The following is a 22619-nucleotide window of genomic DNA, read 5'->3' as shown; positions in this document are numbered from 1 at the left end:
CACTGCACTACACGGGGACTATGCTTTTTTTTATAGCTCTTTAAACCCTGGGGTTATTTTAGACTTAAAGTTAGCAAAAGTTAGCATTACTTTAGTTTTTTTACATTTCCTATAACCTTTGATGTGTGTGTCTCAGAAATCATCTTCGTGTCGGTGAACATACGTTCGGGTTGACATGAAGTCATAGCTGACAGCTACTGGATTTGTCCTAGTACTTGAAACGATTTCTGAAACTGCTCTCGAAAGATTTCAAATAAACCGTGAAGTGCAAATATAAAATATGGTTGAATGATTGCGAATAAAAGGGCAAACACCGTGATTTGACAAGAGGTTTTTATTAAACAGGACATGCCTTTGTGTCTCAAAAATCTGAATGCAGCCGAATAGAAAAATGCAACGCTTTAATTAGACCCAAATCTTTGAAGACTGCACTGCAAATTGAACAAGTTTCTTTTGGATAAAAACATACAGAAAAAGTATTTTTCCATTTAAACGATACCAGTTTTTCCTGAAACGCAATAATTGGAAGAATAACCTAGCTTTTATGCAAAATAGAAAAACTGTTTGGGCCGTCAAGTCCACTGCAGAGTGCTGTTGAATAAAAACGTTATCAAAGTGCCACAGTACCCTAGGTTTGAAAGAGAAAATGGCATTATCCCCAAAAAGAGATTGTGAAACGACTTTGATTGTCCTCAGTACATTCCATGTGATTCTACCGCATAGTAGAATCCGTACATATATATTTTATAAACAATCTTCAAATACAGACATGTTTTCTGTTCATTCAATTCAAAAGGATTGCTGGCTTTTTTAAGTCTTCTCACTAAATTCTACCAAACTACTAAAAGAAGTTCAATATTTTAATCATAGTTTTTCATGCTTAGGCAAATACCACTCTTGCTTATTTCTATCAATACAATTTGTTTGTTAAAACCCTCAAAAGTTCAAAATCCATGTTTCTGAATATAAAACGATGAAAAGACGTGAATAAAAGGGGAAAACTACCCACCGATAAAACCAGAAACAAGCAACAGTTGTCACTGAACAAGACAATATATACATCCTTTTTTTTTTTCTTTGCTCAATGAGAATAATTCCAGTATACAGATGTATAACATTTGAGGTAACTATAATATGGTTTTATTCCTTTGTTAATCCACGAGGCAAGTCAAGGCAAGAAATGAACCAAAATCCAAAGTCAGGCACTAAGTAAACACTGCTCTACAAAGGGACGCCACAAAGGGGAGCTTTGTAACAGTATGAACCTTAATGACTCCGTTCTGATGCGAGGTGTTCAGTCAGAACATGGAGATAATGTAGGATGGACAACCCCCTGTCTGGGGTCTTGAGTGTTTCCAACGTGACACAGTAAATCAACAAACACCCGCCTCAATGTGACATTATCATAACGACAGACTCCATACAAGGCTCAACGCATTCCTATAGTAAAGAACAGCGCCACACAACTATAGTCTCTTTACGATAATCGATAGAGAACCAATTAATTAACAATCTAAAAAAGCTTAAATACCCATTCCCAAAGCAAAATACCTAGTCATAGCCCAAAATATCTTTCATTTGCATAGTGATATATCTCTTGGAAACATTTGTCATACAATAATATAATAAAGCTTTACTAAATAAGGAAAAGTAGAACAACAAGTACTATTCTATTTGTGCCAAACAAGTCAACTGTCATCTTTTGCACATAGTACACCTGTGAATTTCTTGCCGATGTGTTAATTTTAATTATGACAAATAAGTACTCATTGGTTCCTGAGGTGCAGCTTGAATTGAAAATAAGTTTGTTTAGAATATTACTTTGAAGAATGATAATGTCGCTAAAAAAATAAAATAGCAAAACAAATGCAAATGCAAATGTAACAATTGCTATATTCAAATCCTAACCCATCTTCTCATCTGTCTGAGCAACAGTGGAGAGCTAGCCTTCACACAGGGCTAGCTAATGTCATCCTATGGCAACAAAAAGGCAGAAATCGTCTAAGGCAGGCCGAGCTATGGAATAGCAGAGAGATTACGGTCATTGAAATCATTTCATTATAGTTGAGGCTTCTCTGCCCTTACATTTGTTTGTACTTCAGCAGGCTTCTTAAAAATAAGCCATATGGTAATGGTGTATATTGGGCCTTATTCACCGAGTGGCCATCTTGGATCCATCTGACTGAAGAGAATAGTTACGATTCAATCTTTGGTTGGTTGACCTGAATCTGGCTATCATAAGCTATTCTGTAGTTACAAATATTTGCTAAAAATAAAAATAAATATTTACATGTAAGGTGGAGTGGGGTGCATCAGTGTGCAGACAGAGTATAGACAACCCCATTATTTTAAAAGTATATTTTTCCTATTTTACTGTAGGCTAGTGCAGGTACTCCACCAAACCCCAACACATTCTTGGAATAAAAACACATAATTTCTCACTATCTGATTTAAAGAAAATCTTTTAAAAATGTTCAGAAATCTTCATTCTTCATGATATAGTGCTTGAAGCAGAGAAGGAAGTCTTTAAAAATGTATTTTGAATAAAAATAGTGGGTGGAGGCCGTGGGGGGGGGGGGGGGGCTGGTGTCACTCTTCCATAGGAATGTAAGAGAGGATGGAGTGCTCCTGGGCGATGGCCGCCAGCTCTTTCAGGAACTCTGTGAAGAGCACGGCGGCGAACACCTCCGTGTTGGCCAGCGAGACCACACCCTTGGGCTGCGGAGAGGCGTTGACCTTTGACCCCTCCGAGACGATGGCACCGGCTCCTCCCTTAGCTGAGTCTGAAACACACACACATGTTTTTTATTTCTCTCGCTGTCAAGTGAGTTTATCCCCGCAAATTTTCACACTAGATGCACCCGCACTTACTGGGTTGTAATCTTGTTTGTAGTCTGCGTGTTTAGGATGTTCATTACTATTAATGATTATCATGAAAGAATCACTTTCAAACGTTTTTGACATGGAATCAACAAAGTGAAGGGAACACAGCTTGTGTATTCTGTTTAAAGAAGATCCAACGCTTAGTTTGAAGCCTTATATCTCTGTGTGTGTGTGTGTGTGTGTGTGTGTGTGTGTGTGTGTGTGTGTGTGTGTGTGTGTGTGTGTGTGTGTGTGTGTGTGTGTGTGTGTGTGTGTGTGTGTGTGTGTGTGTGTGTGTGTGTGTGTGTGTGTACGACAACTTGTACAACTGTGAAACTATTGGGAGAACTCCATCAGCAACATGTCTAAAACTTGAGTGATGTTCATCTGGTCCCTATGGTCAAGACATAACTCAGCTGCACTGAGAGAAATACTTTAAGGTCCAGGAGGGAACCCAACATTAATAATGCATAATAACTGCAGATCCTAATTAGCTCGGCACGGGATCAAAGCAAATCAAATGGAAGCTAATCAACAGCTCCTTCCCTTACCAGCAAACCAATTCCGATGGATTAGCATTAATCAATCAATATGTAATACATTGATCGATGAATGCCAATAATTAATACAGTCCAATTTGATTTGATTGTTGATGCTCCATCAAAGTCCCAACAATAGTTGGTTTACAACCACAGACTTAGAATGTTATACATACAAGAGGTTTAAATACTTTTCTAATGCAATTCCTCAACCTAGGCTACATTTTACACGGCAGGTCATCTGATGAATGACAGACAGAGAGATAGACAGACGGACAAGGAAGGAGGCAGACAGACAGACAGACAGACAGACAGACAGACAGACAGACAGACAGACAGACAGACAGACAGATGTTTATATACCTGCTGCTCCGAGGGAGCTCTCCCTGGCCAGAAGCCAGTGTTGTGCAGCTGTGATCATCCCTGGGAAGTCCTTCCGGCTCTCCGTCAGATCCTCTATCTGGTTCTTGACGGAGGCGAGGACCTGGAAACACACACGTACACATACACACACACACAAGGACACAGAGATCAAGCACTACATAAGTGTCAAGGTTTCCCAAACACTTTGCTGAAAGTCAGACGTGTGCTTCAACGGCTTTAAGTGGCAATCTTGAAGATTTCCTTTTGGTTCTCTATGGCAACACATTTGTCAGTTAGTGACCATTTGTCCATGAGATACTGTGGCCCACCAACATCAAGCTCGCTAAGTTCATGATACTCCAAATACAAGGGCTTTCAACAGTGGGCCATTAGCTCAATCACCATTGTGTTGCCCCATTTGGCGATAGATATGGACTTGACAGAATTATCTTTACGTGCAAATCTTTGTGTACACATCTTTAAATAGTAATCGGCTAATAAATATTACCAGCGCCAACATAAAAATAACTGTATATTATACAATTTGGATGTGAGAATGAGATTTCATCTGGATATCACGAACATGGTCATTCGTTAGTGAAATCATTCCAGTTTTGTGTTTTAAGAAGCATTATTATCAAAATCATGATCACGACCTTTGCACAACTCAGTTTCATTTCCCGGCAATAAAGACACACACACACAGACAGATGCAGACGCACACACACACACACACACACACACACACACACACACACACACACACACACACACACACGGCAGGTGTTACCTGGTAGAGGGAGCGCACGCTGGGCTGAAACACCATGTTGGTGTTGAGCAGGAAGGAGCGCAGCAGGGGCTGGGGGTAGGCGGCCAGCTGGGCCAGGATGCCCGTCAGCAGCAGGTTCACGTGCACCGAGTTCTCCAGCATGTTCTCCAGACGGGACAGCAGCACGCTGACAAACGGGCCTGCACAGAGGGGGAGACGCTTCAGGGTCACGCTGGGATTACACGGTTTTAACGATGTTATTTATAATGTTACAATGCTGAGGGCAATGGGACTTGTAGGGACCTGGGTTGGATTCCGAAATGCGTTCCTATGCCGTGTCATTCCTGCTATTTTTCCTAACTTTCCTGACAGGTTTTACTGTCCTTTTCATAAAGCCACAAAAGCCAATCAAATATTCAGATTTGGAATTTTGTTGAAATCAGAAAATGGCTTCATATCCATAAGGACTGCTAGAAGGCTCTGTTTGATGTCTCTTGTGTATCCCTCCTGTCTCTGTGTTTTACTTTGTGGCCTCACCTGTAAAAGGCACAGCGTGGCCTCGACCTCCGGGCCGGGGATGCTTGGCGCCCAGCGGCGACTGGAGCTTCTCCGGCTCCGGGGTGTCTGCGGAGAAGGAGCTGTAGTCCACCTCCATGCCCTCCATCTCCTCCTCCTCCAGGGTGGGGGCGGGACACGCGGCGGGCTCTCCGCCCCCGGACCCCCCGCCCACCTCGGCGCTCAGGGTGCCGATGAGCTCCTGGTACTGGGTGAGCAGGTCGTCCACCCGGGGGCTCTCCGGGGTAGCGGCGCAGTCTCTCTCCCCGGGGGAGGGGGGCGCCGAGGCGGGGGCGGACGAATCTGCTCGGCTCGGCCCGTCCCCCGCCGCCTCCGTGGCGTCCGACGGCAGAGCCGAGCCGCCCGGGGGGGCCCTGAGGGCGGCGGGGTCGGCCCCCCCCCCGGCGGCGTCCGCGGTGGTCCTCTTGGCCACCAGGTCGTAGACCATCACGTCGTCCTGGAAGTCCGACTCCTCGACGTAGGACCCCCGCACCAGCATGATGGCCGTCCGCCTCATCTCCTGGATGTGTTGGGGGGGCTCGGCGGCGGGGGGCCGGGGGAGGGCCTGGCCCCCCTCTGGCTCCGCCCCTCCGGCGCCCTGCGCGGGGCAGGCGTCGTAGCTGTCGTCCCACTCCAGCTCCTGCTGATTGGTCGACGCCGGCTCCGGGGGCGGGGCCAGCGTGGGGTGGCGATGCTGGGCGGACGGCGACGACGACGACGTGGACGGCGGCGGCGGGGGAGGGGGGTGCAGGGGCGGGGCCGCCGGGCCCAGGCGCGCCTCCCCGGGGGGCGGGTAGTCCTCGACGGGGGGGTCCCGGCCGTCGTAGGGCGCCGACCACACCTGGCAGGCGCGCATGCACTCGGAGATGCCCAGGCGCGCGTCGTACAGGTAGTGCAGGTAGCTGACGTCCAGGTGCACCTCCGAGCCGATCACGCACACGTCCGAGGCGCCGTCGTCCGACTGGGAGCCCTGCGCCCGCTCTGGGGGAGGAGGGCGAAGACGTCAGATAAACACGGCCCAAATGACGATCGGTGGGGAGTACTAAAGCGCTGGCGGGCGCCAGCCTCAGACGGCGCTCACACGGTGCAGAACTAATGAGGCTGACGAGCGGCGGCGGGGGGTAAACTTCCATAATGGTTTCTACCAGTGGGAGGTGTCGCAATTAGGTGGAGCGCTCCGACGCGTCCGCTTGTACGTTATCTGCCAATTACATTCAGATTAGACAAACAGCCAGAGGCCCTTCTCTCCCTCAGTGACTTCTTTGCACAGATGTTTCAGAAAACATTGTTTGCGATATTTTGGTATATATTGTCTTTTTATCAGAGAAGCTCTTGAAAAGGCTTTGACAATGTTCTGATTGTTGATGTGTTCGCATTACAAGCACTTGAGGAATAGCAATTAACTATTAACACAGTGCACACTTTAACATCACTTTTTTGTTATCTATCCAAGGGTAGGGTCAGGAATCATGTTCAATGAGGTCTACAGGTCTGCTGCAGACAGGGGGGGGGGGGGGGGGGGGGGGGAGTTTGACCCAGTACCGGTTGGATAGGAGTTGAATACCCTACCGACCTAACTATCCTATCCTGGCCCTATCCGGCATCATAGTGCTGCCAAGTTTCCCCATTGGCCCCCCCTAGTGGCTTGAACGGGAGAGGGGAAAAATGTGCGTTATTCCTGAGAGACCTTCTAGTTTCGGAATAATAGCTGCAGTAGAAGAAGTGACCGAGTGCAGCTTTAAGTGTATGTATTAATTCTATCCTTCCAAAGTCTTTCACGCTAAGACACACACACACCTGTGGCGCCGCCATGGTTCCCGGGGCCCGCGGCGTGGCCCCGGGTCCACACGATGGAGTCCAGCTGTCGGAGCGGCGGGGGGGCGTGCTCCGGGGTGCAGCACGACGGCGTCAGCGCCAGCATCTTGGCCGCCGACACGGAGTAGCAGTCCCTCTCCCGCACCACACACCTCTGACTCAACATCATGTGGTTACAGGGGATCAGGTACCTGAGGGGGGGGGGGAGAGGGGGGGAGGGAGAGAGAGAGAGAGAGAGAGAGAGAGAGAGAGAGAGAGAGAGAGAGAGAGAGAGAGAAAGAAAGAAAGAAAGAAAGAAAGAAAAATCTCTCTTATTTAATAAATAAGAGAGAGAGAGAGAAAGAGAGAGAAACAGAGGGGGAAGGGAGGGGGAAAATAGAGAGAGGGGGTAAGAAGTATAAAGAGAGAGAGGGATGTGAGAGGGGAGGAGGAGGAGGAGGAGGAGAGGGAGAGGCAGACTGTTAGGGGAAGCCAGGCGGGGACACAAGGCGACTGCAGGGGGTGGAGGACACTCATCACAGAGTAAACCAATTAGATGTGTGGCAGATGTCTGTGTGTGTGCGTGCGTGTGTGTGTGCGTGCGTGTGTGTATGCGCGCGTGCCTCCCGTACCTCAGGATGAGCTGCAGCATCACATCTTCACAGTACAAGCCGATGAGTGTGCGGAACAGAGCCAGAGATACCGTTCCCAGCTGAGAGGAGAGGGGAGACAGGAGAGGGGAGATAGGAGAGGGGAGAGAAGCGTTTCAAACAGAGAATAATCATTAAATAAGAGTAACAGACGGAACTCTTCATTATGAACACTTGAGATAACACTTGAGTCTTTTTGTTTGAGGCACAGTCGAGGAGTTCCAATGGGAGACGGGGACTTGTAGGATAATTACATCCCTTTGCAATGAAGGAACATAGGTCGGTTCCACTGCCTTCCTAAGTGAAGCAGTGTTGTGCTTGGGTTGGCACAGGGATTCACTTCTGAAATACCCTCGTTACCAACGGAATGGTTAATGATGCGTATTCAATTATAAAAAATCTTAAAAGGTTGATTATTCCTCCGCCAACATCAAGTTCATTGCAGGTTTTACAAAGACGAAAAGAAACAAGATTAGGAGAATGAATACATTCTGAAAATGAGGGTGGAAGAATGTTTGATCATTTTAGGGTTTGTTTTAGCCTGTGGTGGTTATACAGGGAGGAACGGGAAAGGCAAACAGGCTTTCTAGTACACAACAGGCTGCGTGTGTATCAAAGCTTACTCCTCGTTCACAAACCATGGAACAAACAGCTTTTGGCTTTCCAGTGTTCGAGCAACTGATATATTATTTACAGTTCTTGAATATGATATCTGACGATACCTTATGTGAACTTTCTTTAATAACACATTTCACTACTAAACACACACACACACACACACACACACACACACAATTCCTATGACTTTTCATCACTGATCACTTTGCATGGCGAATAGCGTACATATGCACTGCGACTGCTTATCACCATGGCAACATTCTGCATGTCTCTGTGCTGGAATGATTAAATATTAATATAGGATCCAATGCCTTAGGGTGGGTGAGTCCACTACATTTCTTCTCTCATGTTGAAGGAAGTTTCTGTTGTTTACTCTGTGTGTGCTTGTGTGCGCAAGTGGGCGTGTGTGAGCAAATATGTATATGCATACATAATTAGGTAATGGTATTGTATCGGTATTGAATGAGCATGTGTGCATACATAGATATTGAGCGAGGTACTGAGTGAATATGCATGTATGTTTGTGCACACATAGTTAGAGAGTGTCAGTGTGCGCATGCATGACTAAAGACACGTGCATGGTGCTACGCAGAACAGTATGTTGTTGATGCCGCTTAAGTGAGTGAGTGAGTGAGTGAGTGGGTGAATGAGTCAGTGACTGAGTGCAGGGCGTGGGGTACCTGGTAGGGGGTGTTGATGCGGCTGACCAGCGTGTCCAGGATGTGCACGTTGTCGTGACGATGCAGCAGGATGAAGGTCAGCAGGGTCTGCAGCAGAGCCGGCTCCGACACAGACCTGATGAAGAGCTCCAGGTAGGCGGTGGTGGTCATCACCTCCTCCAGGGTCAGCTGGAGAGAGAGAGAGAGAGAGAGAGAGAGAGAGAGAGAGAGAGAGAGAGAGAGAGAGAGAGAGAGAGAGAGAGAGAGAGAGAGAGAGAGAGAGAGAGAGAGAGAGAGAGAGAGAGAGAGAGAGAGAGAGAGAGAGTCAATACACCACACATACAGTACACTCATAGCTAACAACAGGAGGTACAATCTGTTCATGGACGTGTTTGTCTCTGTTTCCTGCCTTCCTTAGCATATCTTTTATCGTCCATATTATCCATGTGGATATTTTATTTCATTTTATAATCTTGTCTATGTTGTGGGTGTATGCTGTGTGTGACGTGTTCAAGCAACTGTGAATTTCCCCCTGGGGATCAATAAATAGTCATCTATCTTATACATCACACATAGAAGACCATAAGGATGATGTGCTCATATTATTTTTAATTAACAAAGGACATAAAGCATACAAAGCGTCTAAATGAGTCAATACTAGAGTTGAATGAATAATAAATTGTTAATCGTGTTTATATTACAAAGTAGAACCAAAAGGATGTTTATTGAGTAGGTTGGTGACCTCTGACCTTATGAAGAGCGGGTGCCAGGACTGGCACCAGGAAGCCATTGTAGATGTATCCCAGCAGCTGGTCTCTGATGTCAGCATGGGCCACCTAGCGGGAGACACACAGGCTCACATCAATGGGTCTGTGTGTGTGTGTCGTGCGGGCGTGCGTGCGTGCGTGCGTGCGTGCGTGCGTGCGTGCGTGCGTGCGTGCGTGCGTGCGTGCGTGCGTGCGTTTGCTAAGCACCTGTACGACAGCGTTGCAGAACTCAAGTGAGTTGAGGAACTGCACGAGGGGGGGCATGCGCGCCCAGTCGTCTCCATGGAGACAGTGCCACTCCTCGTTGGGCACCTCCAGCTTGGTGGGCAGGGAGGAGTAGAGGCCGCTCAGCCCCGTGGCCAGCACCTATGGGTGGGGCCACAGGGAAATGATCAGTTTCGAGTTTCAAGGAGAGGGAAATGATTACAGATGACGCAATGGATTCATTTTAAGGTGTCACAGGATAGCCAGGGGTCTAGGGTACTAAGGTGCTCGGTTCCCGGTCACACTGTACCGGGGTTCAATCTCCGGCTTCAGACACACCTGGAGGTGTCGGCAGCAAGGTGCCTTACCTCTACCTGCTCCTTAATGCATATGAGTTCACCCTGTAGCCCTTTGACCACTTTTAAGAACAGGACTGAAGACTTTTATGCCCGCATTAGCTTTCTGCTAAATCTTAAATACATTGCACTTTCATTTTTGACTTTGTTTTCTCTACCGCATCCATTTTATTTTATTTCATTTTATTGTATGTTTGCTTTAGCTTTCTTCTGCTCAATCTTAAATACATTGCATTTTTTCAAGAAATACTTTTACTCAATGAATTTCTTTTACTTATCTATTTTATTGTTTTATTTTATGGCAATGTTTCTATGTGAAGCACTTTGAGTCTGCCTGGTGTATGAAAAGTGCTATATCAAGAAAGTCGCCTTGCCTTGTATAAAAAAATAAGCATCTGCTATTGCTGCTGAACGCACTAGTGTCAAAAAACAAACTCGATGACAAAGTTGGTAGAACCACAGGAAGCAGAGAAGACCCCGGCGCGTCCCCGCCCCCCCCCCCCCCAGCATCGGGCCTCACAGGACAGAAGTAGGTGTTCTGGGCGATGTGCTCGGCCACGCGCTGGTTCTCCGCCGACAGGGCCATGATGAGCAGCAGGGCGTCGCGCGCCTGCTGCCCCACGCCGCCCTCCCGGTGCAGGAAGGGGATGAGCAGGGAGAAGATGAGGAAGTTGGCGGCGCCCTGGTCCTCGCTGGTGTGGAAGAAGAGCTCCAGCACCGAGGGGTCCTTGGCCAGCACGCAGCACAGCTGGTGCAGCAGCAGCACCAGCTGGCCCTCCACGCCCGGCGCCTCTGCGTCCGCGCACGCCGACAGAAGCATCATGAGCGGCCGCAGCACCGGCTTGTGGTGGAGCACGGGCTGGCGCGCCTGCCCCACCAGCGCCTCGTACATCTTCAGCTGCTCCAGCTTCATGTCGTCCGAGAACTCCCGCCGCAGGCTCCACACGAACAGCCGCTCCATCACGTTCTCCATCACCACGAACTCCAGGATGGGGCCCATGGCGCCCTCGCGCCCGCTGTCCTCCTCCATCAGCAGGAAGAGCATGTGCTCCACGTAGTTCTGCACCGCGCTCGCCTCGTCCACGCTGGGCACCGGGCCGAAGCGGATGCCGCCGCCGCCGCCCACGCCCAGGCTGATGCTCGCCAGCAAGGGTAGGCCGCCGCTGCTACGGAGAGGGTCATGCTTCTCCAGGATCTTCACCACCTAGAGGGAGGGGGGGGGGGGTTGTTACAGCATTGCTTTGTCAACAGGCAAAGTGTTAAAAATAAGCCTGCTGGCAAGTGTGCCACCGGGGGAATAGAGCTTCAGCTCCAGTGACAGGGTTAAAAGGTAGAGAGGCAGTGCTTTGTACCGTGATCAGACAGTAAGTAGACAGTAGTGGATACAGTAGAAGTCACAGTAATTGGACGATAGAAAGAGCCATTCCAGAATTTAGAAATAGTAGCAGCTGTGCTCATTAGCATTTTAACGTTGAGAGTAGTAGACTGGGGAGGAGCGATCTGGTGGTGAAGGTGTTTGCCTCTTAGCCGAAAGGTGTTGGGGTTCGAACAATGTCCGCTAGTCGACCTGCTTATTAATGACGTGCATCTCAAATAAAAACACTGCAATTTCCTTGACATGATCGGATCTGCTAAAGGCATAAATAGGAGTGCCAAACATAAATTATATAATGCATATCACATGGAAAATAATTCAAAGGAAAAGTGGACTGTGAATGATGACTTCCAAGCTTACAGGCTATACATTTTTCATTCACATCATTAATAATGCATCAGCGTTGTAGACCACTATCACTAATGCTAGCCTAGCTGTATCTTCTGCGGGGAAAACACATGCTTTGGACTCAGCACATGCTACATTTGCCACGGTGCGGGCCCCCACTTTACGTGCGGTAACAAGTCAGCATGTTCTTTTAATAGAAACCTCCGTCAGCTCTTTGAGCTGTGCTGCTTGCTATGGCCCCCCCTGTGGGAGCGCATACCTCCTCCACCTCCTACACCTCCTTCTCCACCGGCATTGGCCCCGGGGCCCCTGTGGAGCTCCACCGCAGTGTTGCCCTCACACATCTAAAAGAGCATTGCTCAATGACAACAGCCCAGTTGGCCATGAGAGAAATATCTAGATTCCACAATCGCTTTATTTGGATTGCATCTAGAACCAAACGTTCAAAGTTGACATGAAGGGCGCAAGGCGCAAGTCGTCTGAGCTAAGCAAACGACTCGACGACGCTTCTGTTGCCTGCACTGGGGTAAACATGACCTATTGGTCGTCACTGAATACATTCAGTTCCACCATCTCGCTAGTGTTGAGAGCCAAGCTGGAGGCAAGATGGCCGCTATAGGTGAATAAGGTCCACGGAGGTGGGGAACACGACCAGACTGGGTTCATCTGTGCTCTGTGTGCGCGCCGTGAAGCTCCGCTTTGTGGTGGCTGTGTGTTGCGTCGTTTTCCCTCCCTTGTGTGTGGGTAGCCAGAGAGACAACAACAATGGCCCCTAGTGTCCCTGGGCTTCTGCCGCTGCCATGGCGACGGGGGGGGGGGTTATCAACAGAGGCAGGCCGTGCATGGGTGACGGTAGCAGAACAGGTGAATCATGTGTACACTGCCGTCACGACAGAGGAGCAAGGACACCGTGGGTGGACAGGCAGAGGGAGTGATTGTAATCGGAGAAGAGCACACATTAGCCGTGCCACAGGACTGCGTTCGTCCAATGGCAGAGATCTACATTATCAACAGCGGTGTGCTTTTGTTGGATGCCATCTTGTATCTGTTTCGAGGGGTATTGATTTTACAAGAAAGTGGCAAACATTTTGAGCTTTGATTACCCAGAGAGGTTGGAGCCAGAATGATCGGAGTGTGGGTGTGTCTAATGCTGCACTCAGGAATCCAAATGTGTGTGAATACTGTATAGAATGGGCTCAGGCTTACCGCATGAGGCAACCATATCTCAAGGTTGTTCGGTTACTTCACTTGCTCAAATCATGGTAATGATTAGCTAAACCATGTAGGAGACTGAAGCACTGCTACATTATGCTGTAGGTTTTGCATTGAAAGCTCATTGTTTACGGTCAAAGAAATAGGCAGTGGGATGTCATTTTAAGTTAAACTATTAATCAAATAGAAAAGTTGCTTAGTGCTTACAATTCAGAATAAAGGCTTACTTTAAGACACAGCAATTTCTAATGACTTAAACCTGCACTACCTAACCCTTTATCTGTCACCCTCACTCCTATCTAAATTACCTCAACTGAGAAAGAGAAGAAAATCAGGAATCCACCCAGGGTTCAATCAATTCTGGAATTACCCTCTCCAAATCAATTTGGTCTGAAGGAAAGAAGAAAAAAAAAAAATCTAATTTGGAACCAAAGTCATGGCTGCAGTGAAACCAGGTTCTCAGGTTTAAATACAGCATCGCCAGTCCCTCTATTTTCCACTGAAGGGAACAGGGGTGACGAACTCACACTGAGAGGCTTATAGAGCCAAGAATCCAAGATGGCAAAGAACACACTTCCAGTGCTTGGTGTTTGGCCAAAGGGGGCCACTCCAAGTTACTGTATCCATCGCCTTGGCAAAGAGTGGAAGTGTTTTTGGAAAGTGGTCTCTATGATCTCCAAGCATGAGTCATATGAAGGCACTTTCTAATAATAAAAAGGGTCAACACTGTCTGGCTGGTTCACATGGCACTTTTCTAACCAGCTAGCTATAAACTTCACCTCCAACCTTTTATAACCTTTATCTCAATGCACAATTGCCTCTCATGCACACACTGTACATGCACACCGAGTCCTGCAAGGCAACCACCAACAGGTTGTTAGCATAGCAAAGGGAGGCTCAAGCCCGACTTGAACCAGAACCAGCCCACCGTAGACCTGACAGGAGAGAGGTTGTCCCCAGGCGTCTCACCTGAGTCCAGTGGTTTTTGAACACGATCATGCAGGTCTCTGGGTCCACGCCTTTGAGGACCAGAGGCTGCCCATCTCTGTTTCCGTTGGCAACCATGGAGGCCATCATGGCGCCCTGGTCATGGTCTGGGCTAAAGCATGGGCCGGCGCTAGGGTTCCGGGGGTCAGACAGGCCTCAGTTGTGGCTGGCTACGGACGTCGCTACTCCAACAGCAGTATACCTAAAATAGAGAGATGCAAACAGGAAACGGCTGCGGCTTAATAAAGCTTTAAATACTGACTAGGATGTTACATTATCTGACCATAGTATTTCGTCATTGCATTTTTATAATAGCAATAGACACATTTCCTACACATCTCTCTCTCTCCCTCCCTTCACAGTAGCCATGACAGGGGAGCAAGAACAACAACAATAACTGGGCAAGCGTAGTCCCATGACTCAATTAGAGAGAGAGAGAGACCGAGAGAGCGAGGGGGAGAGCGAGAGAGAGAGAGCGAGAGAGAGAAATTCTTGTAGGGCCTCTCACTAACTCGGATCTCTCACGGCTTTGCAGAGGTCACCTGACAGCATTCCAGAATGTTTCTGGTGCATTTTTGGAATGCTGAGTCTGACTGCAACAATGTCAACAAGCTTGCAGCATGCATCTGACATCATGACAAAGACCTTGCATGATATCAGATGTGCGCAAAATGCAGAACACTGGACGAGCAGAGCAGAGTAAAAGTGGACGATACAGAGCCGTGGGGTTTAAGCAACCGATGTAACTGCATGGGAGACGGGCTCCTATGTTTGTCGTACGTCCCATTGATCCTACAAATAGGTATGTCTATGGATAGCATTATGGTATCCTCAAATAGGCAGGAGATGGAAAAAATTCAAAAAAGTATGAGGTTTATTACTAAATACTAAATTGCTAAATCTTTTGGTTTCATTGGTTGAACTGTTGTGATTTTGTAAAGAAGGAATAAAGATGGTATTCCTATATTATATTATTCCTGTTACATAATTATTGCTGTAAGTGAGTCATAACTAGAACTCAAACTGAACCCAATTCACATCATTTATTTCAGACGCAATGCTCAACCAACAAGCTGGCCAGTCCCTCAGTTTTCCCCCAAAATCAACCTTTAAACCAATCCAAGCTCACTCCTCCTCTTTATTTGAATACATTCTGGCTAATAGTAACCACTGATTCCTCACAAAAAAACGGATCTGGGCTGAATCAATAAAAGTCACGGCCTCAGATTTCTACACCCTGACCATCTGCTTTCAGTTAAATTGACTCGAGAATTATTCACTCAGGAATGCAAGCTAGCGTGGCGGTTGGCCAGAATGCGTGCATGTGTAACCCTTACCTCCACCGAAGCACGGCATCTTGAAGAGTCTTGGAGGGGTTGAATTTCTAATGGGACAGAGTGGTCATCCGCGGTCCTATTGGGCAAAAGAGAGAGAGGTAGAGACAGCGAGAAGCATACAGATATGAAGTTATTTCTCAGTTTTGGAGCCCACTGTCAGCCAGCTTCAGGAAGTATGTGAGTAAGATGCTCAGAGTGTGAATAATCCGGAGGGTGAGAAGAGGCTAGCGAGAGAGAGTGGGAGACTGAGGGAGGAGAGAGAGAAAGGGGGAGACTGAGGGCTGCGAGAGAGAGAGAGAGAGACAACAGAGAGTCTGAGGGAGGAGAGACAATAAGCGATAGGAGACCAAAAGAGGAGTGCATCTGTGTGTGTGTACGCGTGTGCATGTGTGTGTGTGTGACAATATGACAGTAAAAATGATGTGTTGAAAACATTCCCGTCAACAAGAAGCTTTGAACCATTTCTAAAATACAATGAAAACAATGGGTTTCTTCCCCCTTGTCGTGAGGGCCCTGTATCCCAAAATACTGAACCACAAATGTCTGACATTACTTAAAATTCATTACTTTAATGATATTTTACATTAACTTTTTGTCAATGTTAAATGTCTTATACGAGTACAATATAAAAAGCAACCCTAATAAGTTGTTACTCAACTTTATTTTCATCAAAACACGTCTGTTAACGTGGCTATCAGTTCCACATCGCCTCAAGCACCCACCCCCTGTTCGTCTGGAGCCGGAAATGACCACAGCCAGTCTCTGGAGGATGGCTGTGGCGACTGTCTTTCCGGGTTAGTTTGTTAAGGCAGGCTGTTGGATAAGCCCAGCGCAGGAAGTGATTAGCCTTATTCACAGGACAATACCCCTGTGACTTTCTCAAAACGTAGAAGAGGAGGTTTTACTGATATTTCAAATAAAAATGTCTCAATAATTAATTTTTCTCCAGTGAAGCGCAAAAAATTGCAGTTGTCCTTTGCCACAAATGGATGTTTATAACTTATCAGCCTTACAGGAAAACATGGAGTGTGTGTGTGTGTGTGTGTGTGTGTGTGTGTGTGTGTGTGTGTGTGTGTGTGTGTGTGTGTGTGTGTGTGTGTGTGTGTTAAGCTGGTCCGGAGGAGCTGGGCCTGAGGGCCGGGGATGTGGCCATCATGGTGTAAATAGCGTTACAGTAATTTAGTTATTATGCAGACTTCAAACGGGTTCTTCATGTCTCTGAAGACCAAGAACCAAACCTAGAACATAAACAAGACAGAACCGGTCCCAACGCTGGTATTCAAGAAAGTGTGATTAGTGGGCCTAGATAACAATAACATTTATTTCCTTGAATACAGATGACACTTTTTTAAAGTTTCTTGATTAAAATACACACATGAACAAATTGATTTCATGAACACAAATGTTTGATAATTATTCTATGACCATCAACCATAGCAGAAGGGAAGACATGCTTTGCCAGAGCAATACAGCATGTGAGAGAGAATCAGGTGTACCGATATGGATTCCTGATCACTATATTCACTTCCCAGCGTTAGACTAGGCATTAATACCAGTATAAGAGGATCAATCCATATTAACAGCATTACATTACCCAGTCCTTGTATACAAGGGAACAGGACACACGGTGGCTGTAATGCCTGTTAGTAGCACCATGGTATGGATTCTCCACAGTGGCTTAGGTGCGTCTAGCTGGCTTCTGGTGTACATTTCCACAGTCTACACGTGGCTGGGCCAAGCTAAGCTCTCCCCACCACCACCACCAGATTACAGCAGCAGAGCATTTTGGATCATCAGTCTTTGCGGGGTATTATCGAAGAGAGCCTTGATTTCAAGCAGCGGGTTTTCCTTAGACTAAAACGGATGTTTGTAAAAAATAAGCAGAATATAGTTTATTTGCATTTATGACATTTTTTCTTCTTCCCATGAGGTAGATTGTTTACGGTGAAAAAATTCCCCTTTCTTTGGCCCAAGGGGTATTTAAATCTGTTGTTCGAACGATAAAGGATGCGGTGATACTTTGTTATCGAAGCCAATTCATGATCCACCTGTTAGGTGTGGTCCCAGTGCTCCGTCACGCAATCCGACACAATGAAGCAGAGCACAGCGCGGTCTGGGTTTTTGTTGTCTTATCTTCCTTTCTGTTCGAAGCCTGTGAATCTGGTTTCCACAGGCCCTCCCGAGGTTCGGCGTTAAGAGGGTTTGCTCTCCATGCAAACAAGTTCGAGCCCTGCCCTGGGGCCACACCCTCTCCGGCGCTGGGCTGCTGAAAGTCACAGTGGATTGCCAAGTCAGCGGGCCTTGTTCCTGCGCATGCAGAGAACATGCCTCGGCGCCGCAGGGGTTCCTCATCATTTATTGATACAGCGAATGAGTGTCTCACATTCCAGGCCTTTACTGCTGAGCAGAACGATCACACAAGTGGTAGATAACGTGTTCATGCAAAGCTAACCTGTCGATTATTTTACCAGTTTGATTATTCTGGCGTAGAGCTTAAAGAGGTTGAAGTTGTTGTTTTTTTAAATCACACATATCACAAAATAGAACAGGAGATTAATTTGAATAGGAAACAATGAATAGGAACAGGAGATTAATTTGTCACTGATCAATTGATCAAAGCCTTCTCAGCGAATGCACAAGGCCATAAGACTATGAATGGATGTCCTACTCTCCCGAGCTCTCTGTTGGTTGGGCAGGCATGTTTGGGCTATTTATAGCCATTACCTAGCCCTTTCAGCCGCTTCACCTGTAACTTGAATAGGAAACAAATAATTGAACTAACTCAAAGATATGGAGGTTAGGAGGAAAAATACAAGCCTGTGATGGATGAAACAACTTTCTTAATATTTCTATCAAGGTGAGAGAATTCAGTTGCCAACGGTTGGCTAAGGCAACCGAGCGACAGTGCAACTACAGTGTCAACAGCCGCTGATAACCTTACAGTTACAGGTGAAGCGGCTGAAAGGGCTAGGTAATGGCTATAAATAGCCCAAACATGCCTGCCCAACCAACAGAGAGCTCGGGAGAGTAGGACATCCATTCATAGTCTTATGGCCTTGTGCATTCGCTGAGAAGGCTTTGATCAATTGATCAGTGACAAATTAATCTCCTGTTCTGACTAAAGGGTAGGATACTCAGCCCTTCCCTGATAACTTCCTCCATTGAACCCGCCATAAAAAAAATTATACTACTACTTTTATTTTGCTTAAATAGAGCAGCAACAACAGCAACAACAGCAACAACATCACCAACAGTAGCAGCCATTGGGGGCTGACTAAAAGGGCTGTGCAGGTGTTAACAAACAGCCAATCAGTCAAGACTTGGGGGGTTACATAAGCAGGAGTGTAGCACGGTGCTTATTGAAGAGTGGATTAAGTTAAAATAGGTTGTGCTGGGGATTGTCCAACACCTGCAGGACTCCATATAGAGACAGAATCCTGAAGTTCCGGTCTTTATGTTATGTTTGGCCATGTTGGTAAAGTCTTCCTAATAAAGTAAATTGATCTCAATGAGCATACCCTGAATAAATAAAAGGTAAAAAATAAAATATGGCAAAGGCTTCCCCTTCACTGTTTGATTCAGCGATCAGAAAGGAGAGATGAGGTTCACTAACAAGTTCAAACAGACATGGCTTAGCCTACTTATTGTACCTGGGAGGCACAGCGAGGAGAAGGTCAGAAAAAAAAAGAAAGAAAAACAGAAAGGAAGAAGAAAAAAAGAAAGAAAGAGCTAGGCCTATCTGTCATTAGGAGATGACGAGAGAAGTGATGCCACCACCAGAAACCATATGGGATTGTGTGCCAGATTGAAAAAGATCAAAACATGAATAAATTGGGGTCTTCAGAGGATTGGAGGGGGGCTGGAGTTTAGTCGTGTCTGCTTTGGTCTGATAAGATGGGGGTCTGATACCCACGAGAGAGACACAGAGACTACACATGTGAGGGAGTGAACAAGACAACTGTACCCCAGAGCGTGTTTGTGTCTTCCTTCCTGTCAGTGATACTGGCATAGGGAGATCTGATCTTGTTTACCTCTAGGCTTCAGTTTATATTCCTTCTTTCTCTCCCTATTGTGTGTGTGTCTATAACTCTGTGTTGAAAACCTGCATCGTGTTAGTACTTGTAGAAGGCAGGAAAATATTTTCTGTGTGCTGTACATTCAAATGAAGCAGTCACATTCACTTTTAATTTATATACAATCACATAATTAAATACTCTTATTGGTTAAACTGGTGTCCTCCTAGGTATGGACTCTTCATGTTCTTACTGCTACTGCTTACGTACCTTACCGCCCCCCCCCCCCCCCCCCCCCCCATGTTTAACAATGCAGGATGACAAGTCAATCCCTAAACGTCTTAGAACAACATGGATCAATCCACATCACAGAGCTACAAAATAGAGGACGACGACATGATCCACCAACCTCTCAGAACCAGAAGATGTAGATGATGAATCGGTCCATGCCCATTTTTTAACTAGTAGACGAGTTGATCAATCAACATCTCAGAACTGCAACATATCGAGGGCGATAAGTCGATCAATCCAATCTCATAAGCACAACCTATAGCAATCCACATGTGGGCCACACTCACAGAATCACTATGGAACTAATTAATTAAAGAAGAATCTGCTGCATTTTTAATAGGGTCATTCGTAAGGAACACATTTTCAACTGCTGTTCAAAAGACTTGATGCACTCTTACAACACAAGTGGAGGCTGTTTTTCCCAGTAATAAGAGTCGATGCAAAAGAGATGCAAATCAACATGCTCTGGGCTGTTTGAATACAGCAAAGAGTTTCTGTTGATGACAATCTATTCAACACAAATAGATCAAGCTCTGATACAACTTAACCACTTGGATACATCAGCAGCAGTGGACAAGTGCAAAGTCAAACGTTAAGACATCCAGAACGACAAATGGCCAACAAAAACAAATAGGACACCCAGCATGAACTCCCTGAAACCCATACAGGGATACAGGTGCGTGTGACGGCTGACAGCAGGCGACAGCCAGCGTCTCAGCTGGATGACAGGCCGGTTCCCATGGTAAAGCTGCAGGTAATCCCAGACACGGGACTGTGCTGAGCTGGGCTAAACCCATTGTGAGTAAGGAAACAAAAAAAAAAAAAAGACGAAATACCGGTTTCTCAAGAATCTGTTTCACCTAGTGCTCGCTGCTTTGCTGATCATGACTCTTGCAAAGTCAGATATAAATGTTTAGCTCGCTTTGTAAGGACCAAATGCAGAAATATCCAAGCAGTGTACGTATAGCGTGCCAGGCCTGCTATACACGGAACATTAGGTGAGGTGGTGCGTTGGTCTTACCCAATAAAGTCTGCCACTAAGCCTTATTTAACAAGATTCCCCTGCACTTGACTCATTCAGAGTCATCTTTCTGTTGACTAATTAAGGACAAGTCTGTTAATACCCATTCTGCCATAGATAATGCAATGGTTGTTGCATGTGTTGTTGTATTTAAGCCTATTCTGCAATAACCTCAGTCGGCCACCGACAAAGTTTAGCTGGTATGGTAACAAGCAATAATAACTATGGTTGGCATCTGCTACATCTTATAGAATATTTTAACTAGCTTCAAACAGCATATCACATCAAGTGATATAGTTGGTATGACAAGCAAACAGAGTAGGCCTAGTCACCCATCCTCCACCAAACAACTTTGGGGATCACAAGTCCCAAGTAAATTCCTGAGCAAGTTCAGGGAGTTGGCCTACCGTGGACATTACAATCAGTTTGAATTACATATTCATAAAAGCAGTTATGAAACAAATCAAGACACAGAAACCCATAATTACGAGGTACATGTTCTATGCATCCACATTCGATGATAGACAGCATAACTTACTTAATTTCCCTTTCCTTGCCAACATATGTGCAGCATACAACATTGATTTAGTCAAGAATGTGTGCCCTTGTCAAGGAATACCTACGAGGAAGTGACACACACACCCAAAATCTGGTAAATAAAATATGTCAAAGAATGAAACTTTGATGAGCATATTCAGACACCCAATGCTCAGACATATATTTGGTGGCATGCAACATTGTTACTGGATATTCGCGGGCTAAACCTCGATTTTATTATGGTTCTCTTTGAAATCGAGACGGAAATCAATCAGGTAAAAACGTGCTGCTTCTCGTAGAATACAGGCTACTATTGGGGCAACACGTGGAACCCAGCGGAAACATAAACGTCACGTGACCCACCATATATTACCTACACAACGTCAGAAGAACCAACACTTCTTTAACTCTACATGACGTCGTGTGTAAAAGTATATAACAGTTAACGGGGATTTAGCTGTTGTGGTCTTACAACGCCGCTGACAACTCCCACTGTTGACCATGTCAATCACTAGTCATGCGAAATAAATTGTTCAACAACACTCATGTTTATTTTTTCCAAAGACATGTTTTACGTCATGGAAGTAAACCAATAACCAATTTATGAACAATGTCTGCTTCTTTCTCGATTTAAGTTGTCTTACCGTCGAACGTGTCCTCTGAAAGGACGCAATCTCTCCACTACTGACGGAGGCAGACAGGCTGAGCGCACTACAGCTGAGCAGCGTCGACCCGGTTCAACGCCTTCCCGAACTGCAACCGCCGAATAAATGTCGGGAATGTTTTGTTTTGAATAGCATATAGCGGAGAATCACGTTACACTGAACCGCTATTTCTGAGCGTTTGAAAACCTAGACGTCCGCGAACATATAGGTAACTCCAACTATAATCCCCTCCTAAACGCTCCACCCCTAGACATGCAATCTGATGACTGCATTCAAAAGCTACAGTTACTGACTGTTTTAATTTCATTTAATCGTATAAGGCCTGCTATTAGGCATATTTGCCCAATTAGTACTACAATGATTTATGTGAGGCGTTTACATCCTTTTTCCCCGGCAAATGTTAGCATCTAGCCTTTTCCGTTTGGTGACAATGTAACCGAAGTTTTCGAAGTTCAAATGCGTTTTAATATTCAGTGAGAGGCGGGCAACTTTACCACATTAATATAACATATTTGCTAACAAAATAATTATTACTTGCCTATAGATGTTGAATACCTATCATATAGTGACATCTAGTGGAACTTGGGGTAAATGCAGTTAAAAAAATAATAAAGAATCGAAAAAATAGGTGCCCACCTGACCATGAACACAGTGATGTGGAACGACAGTTTTGCATTATGCTACCCAGAGGAAAATA

The 22619-nt window shown here is 46.0% G+C and overlaps 1 protein-coding gene across 1 annotated transcript; it reads right to left on the bottom strand.

The window, feature by feature from the left end:
* Positions 1 to 315: 315 nt before the first annotated feature.
* Positions 316 to 22328, bottom strand: fhip1aa (FHF complex subunit HOOK interacting protein 1Aa). The gene is made up of 13 exons (XM_060047647.1): positions 21902 to 22328; positions 15396 to 15471; positions 14041 to 14260; positions 10657 to 11340; positions 9784 to 9942; positions 9559 to 9645; positions 8831 to 8998; positions 7515 to 7594; positions 6886 to 7094; positions 5071 to 6069; positions 4555 to 4733; positions 3765 to 3885; positions 316 to 2783 (listed from the first exon to the last, which is right to left on the bottom strand). The coding sequence occupies exons 3-13, from the start codon at positions 14146 to 14148 to the stop codon at positions 2590 to 2592; spliced, it is 2988 nt and encodes a 995-aa protein (XP_059903630.1). The 5' UTR covers positions 14149 to 14260; positions 15396 to 15471; positions 21902 to 22328; the 3' UTR covers positions 316 to 2589.
* Positions 22329 to 22619: the final 291 nt, after the last annotated feature.

This window comes from Gadus macrocephalus, chromosome 3 (assembly GCF_031168955.1).
Source record: "Gadus macrocephalus chromosome 3, ASM3116895v1".
Lineage (NCBI taxonomy): Eukaryota > Metazoa > Chordata > Actinopteri > Gadiformes > Gadidae > Gadus > Gadus macrocephalus.
This window is presented reverse-complemented; position numbering and strand designations above follow the sequence as displayed.

Excerpts from the sequence above, each read along its gene's own strand:
- fhip1aa (XM_060047647.1), bottom strand. The coding sequence starts at position 14,148 with ATGATGGCCTCCATGGTTGCCAACGGAAACAGAGATGGGCAGCCTCTG. Across the intron at positions 7,595-8,830 it reads GCATCAACACCCCCTACCAG|CTGGGAACGGTATCTCTGGC; the intron begins GTACCCCACGCC and ends CTCTCCTCTCAG. Across the intron at positions 2,784-3,764 it reads GAGCTCCCTCGGAGCAGCAG|ACTCAGCTAAGGGAGGAGCC; the intron begins GTATATAAACAT and ends TGTGTGTTTCAG.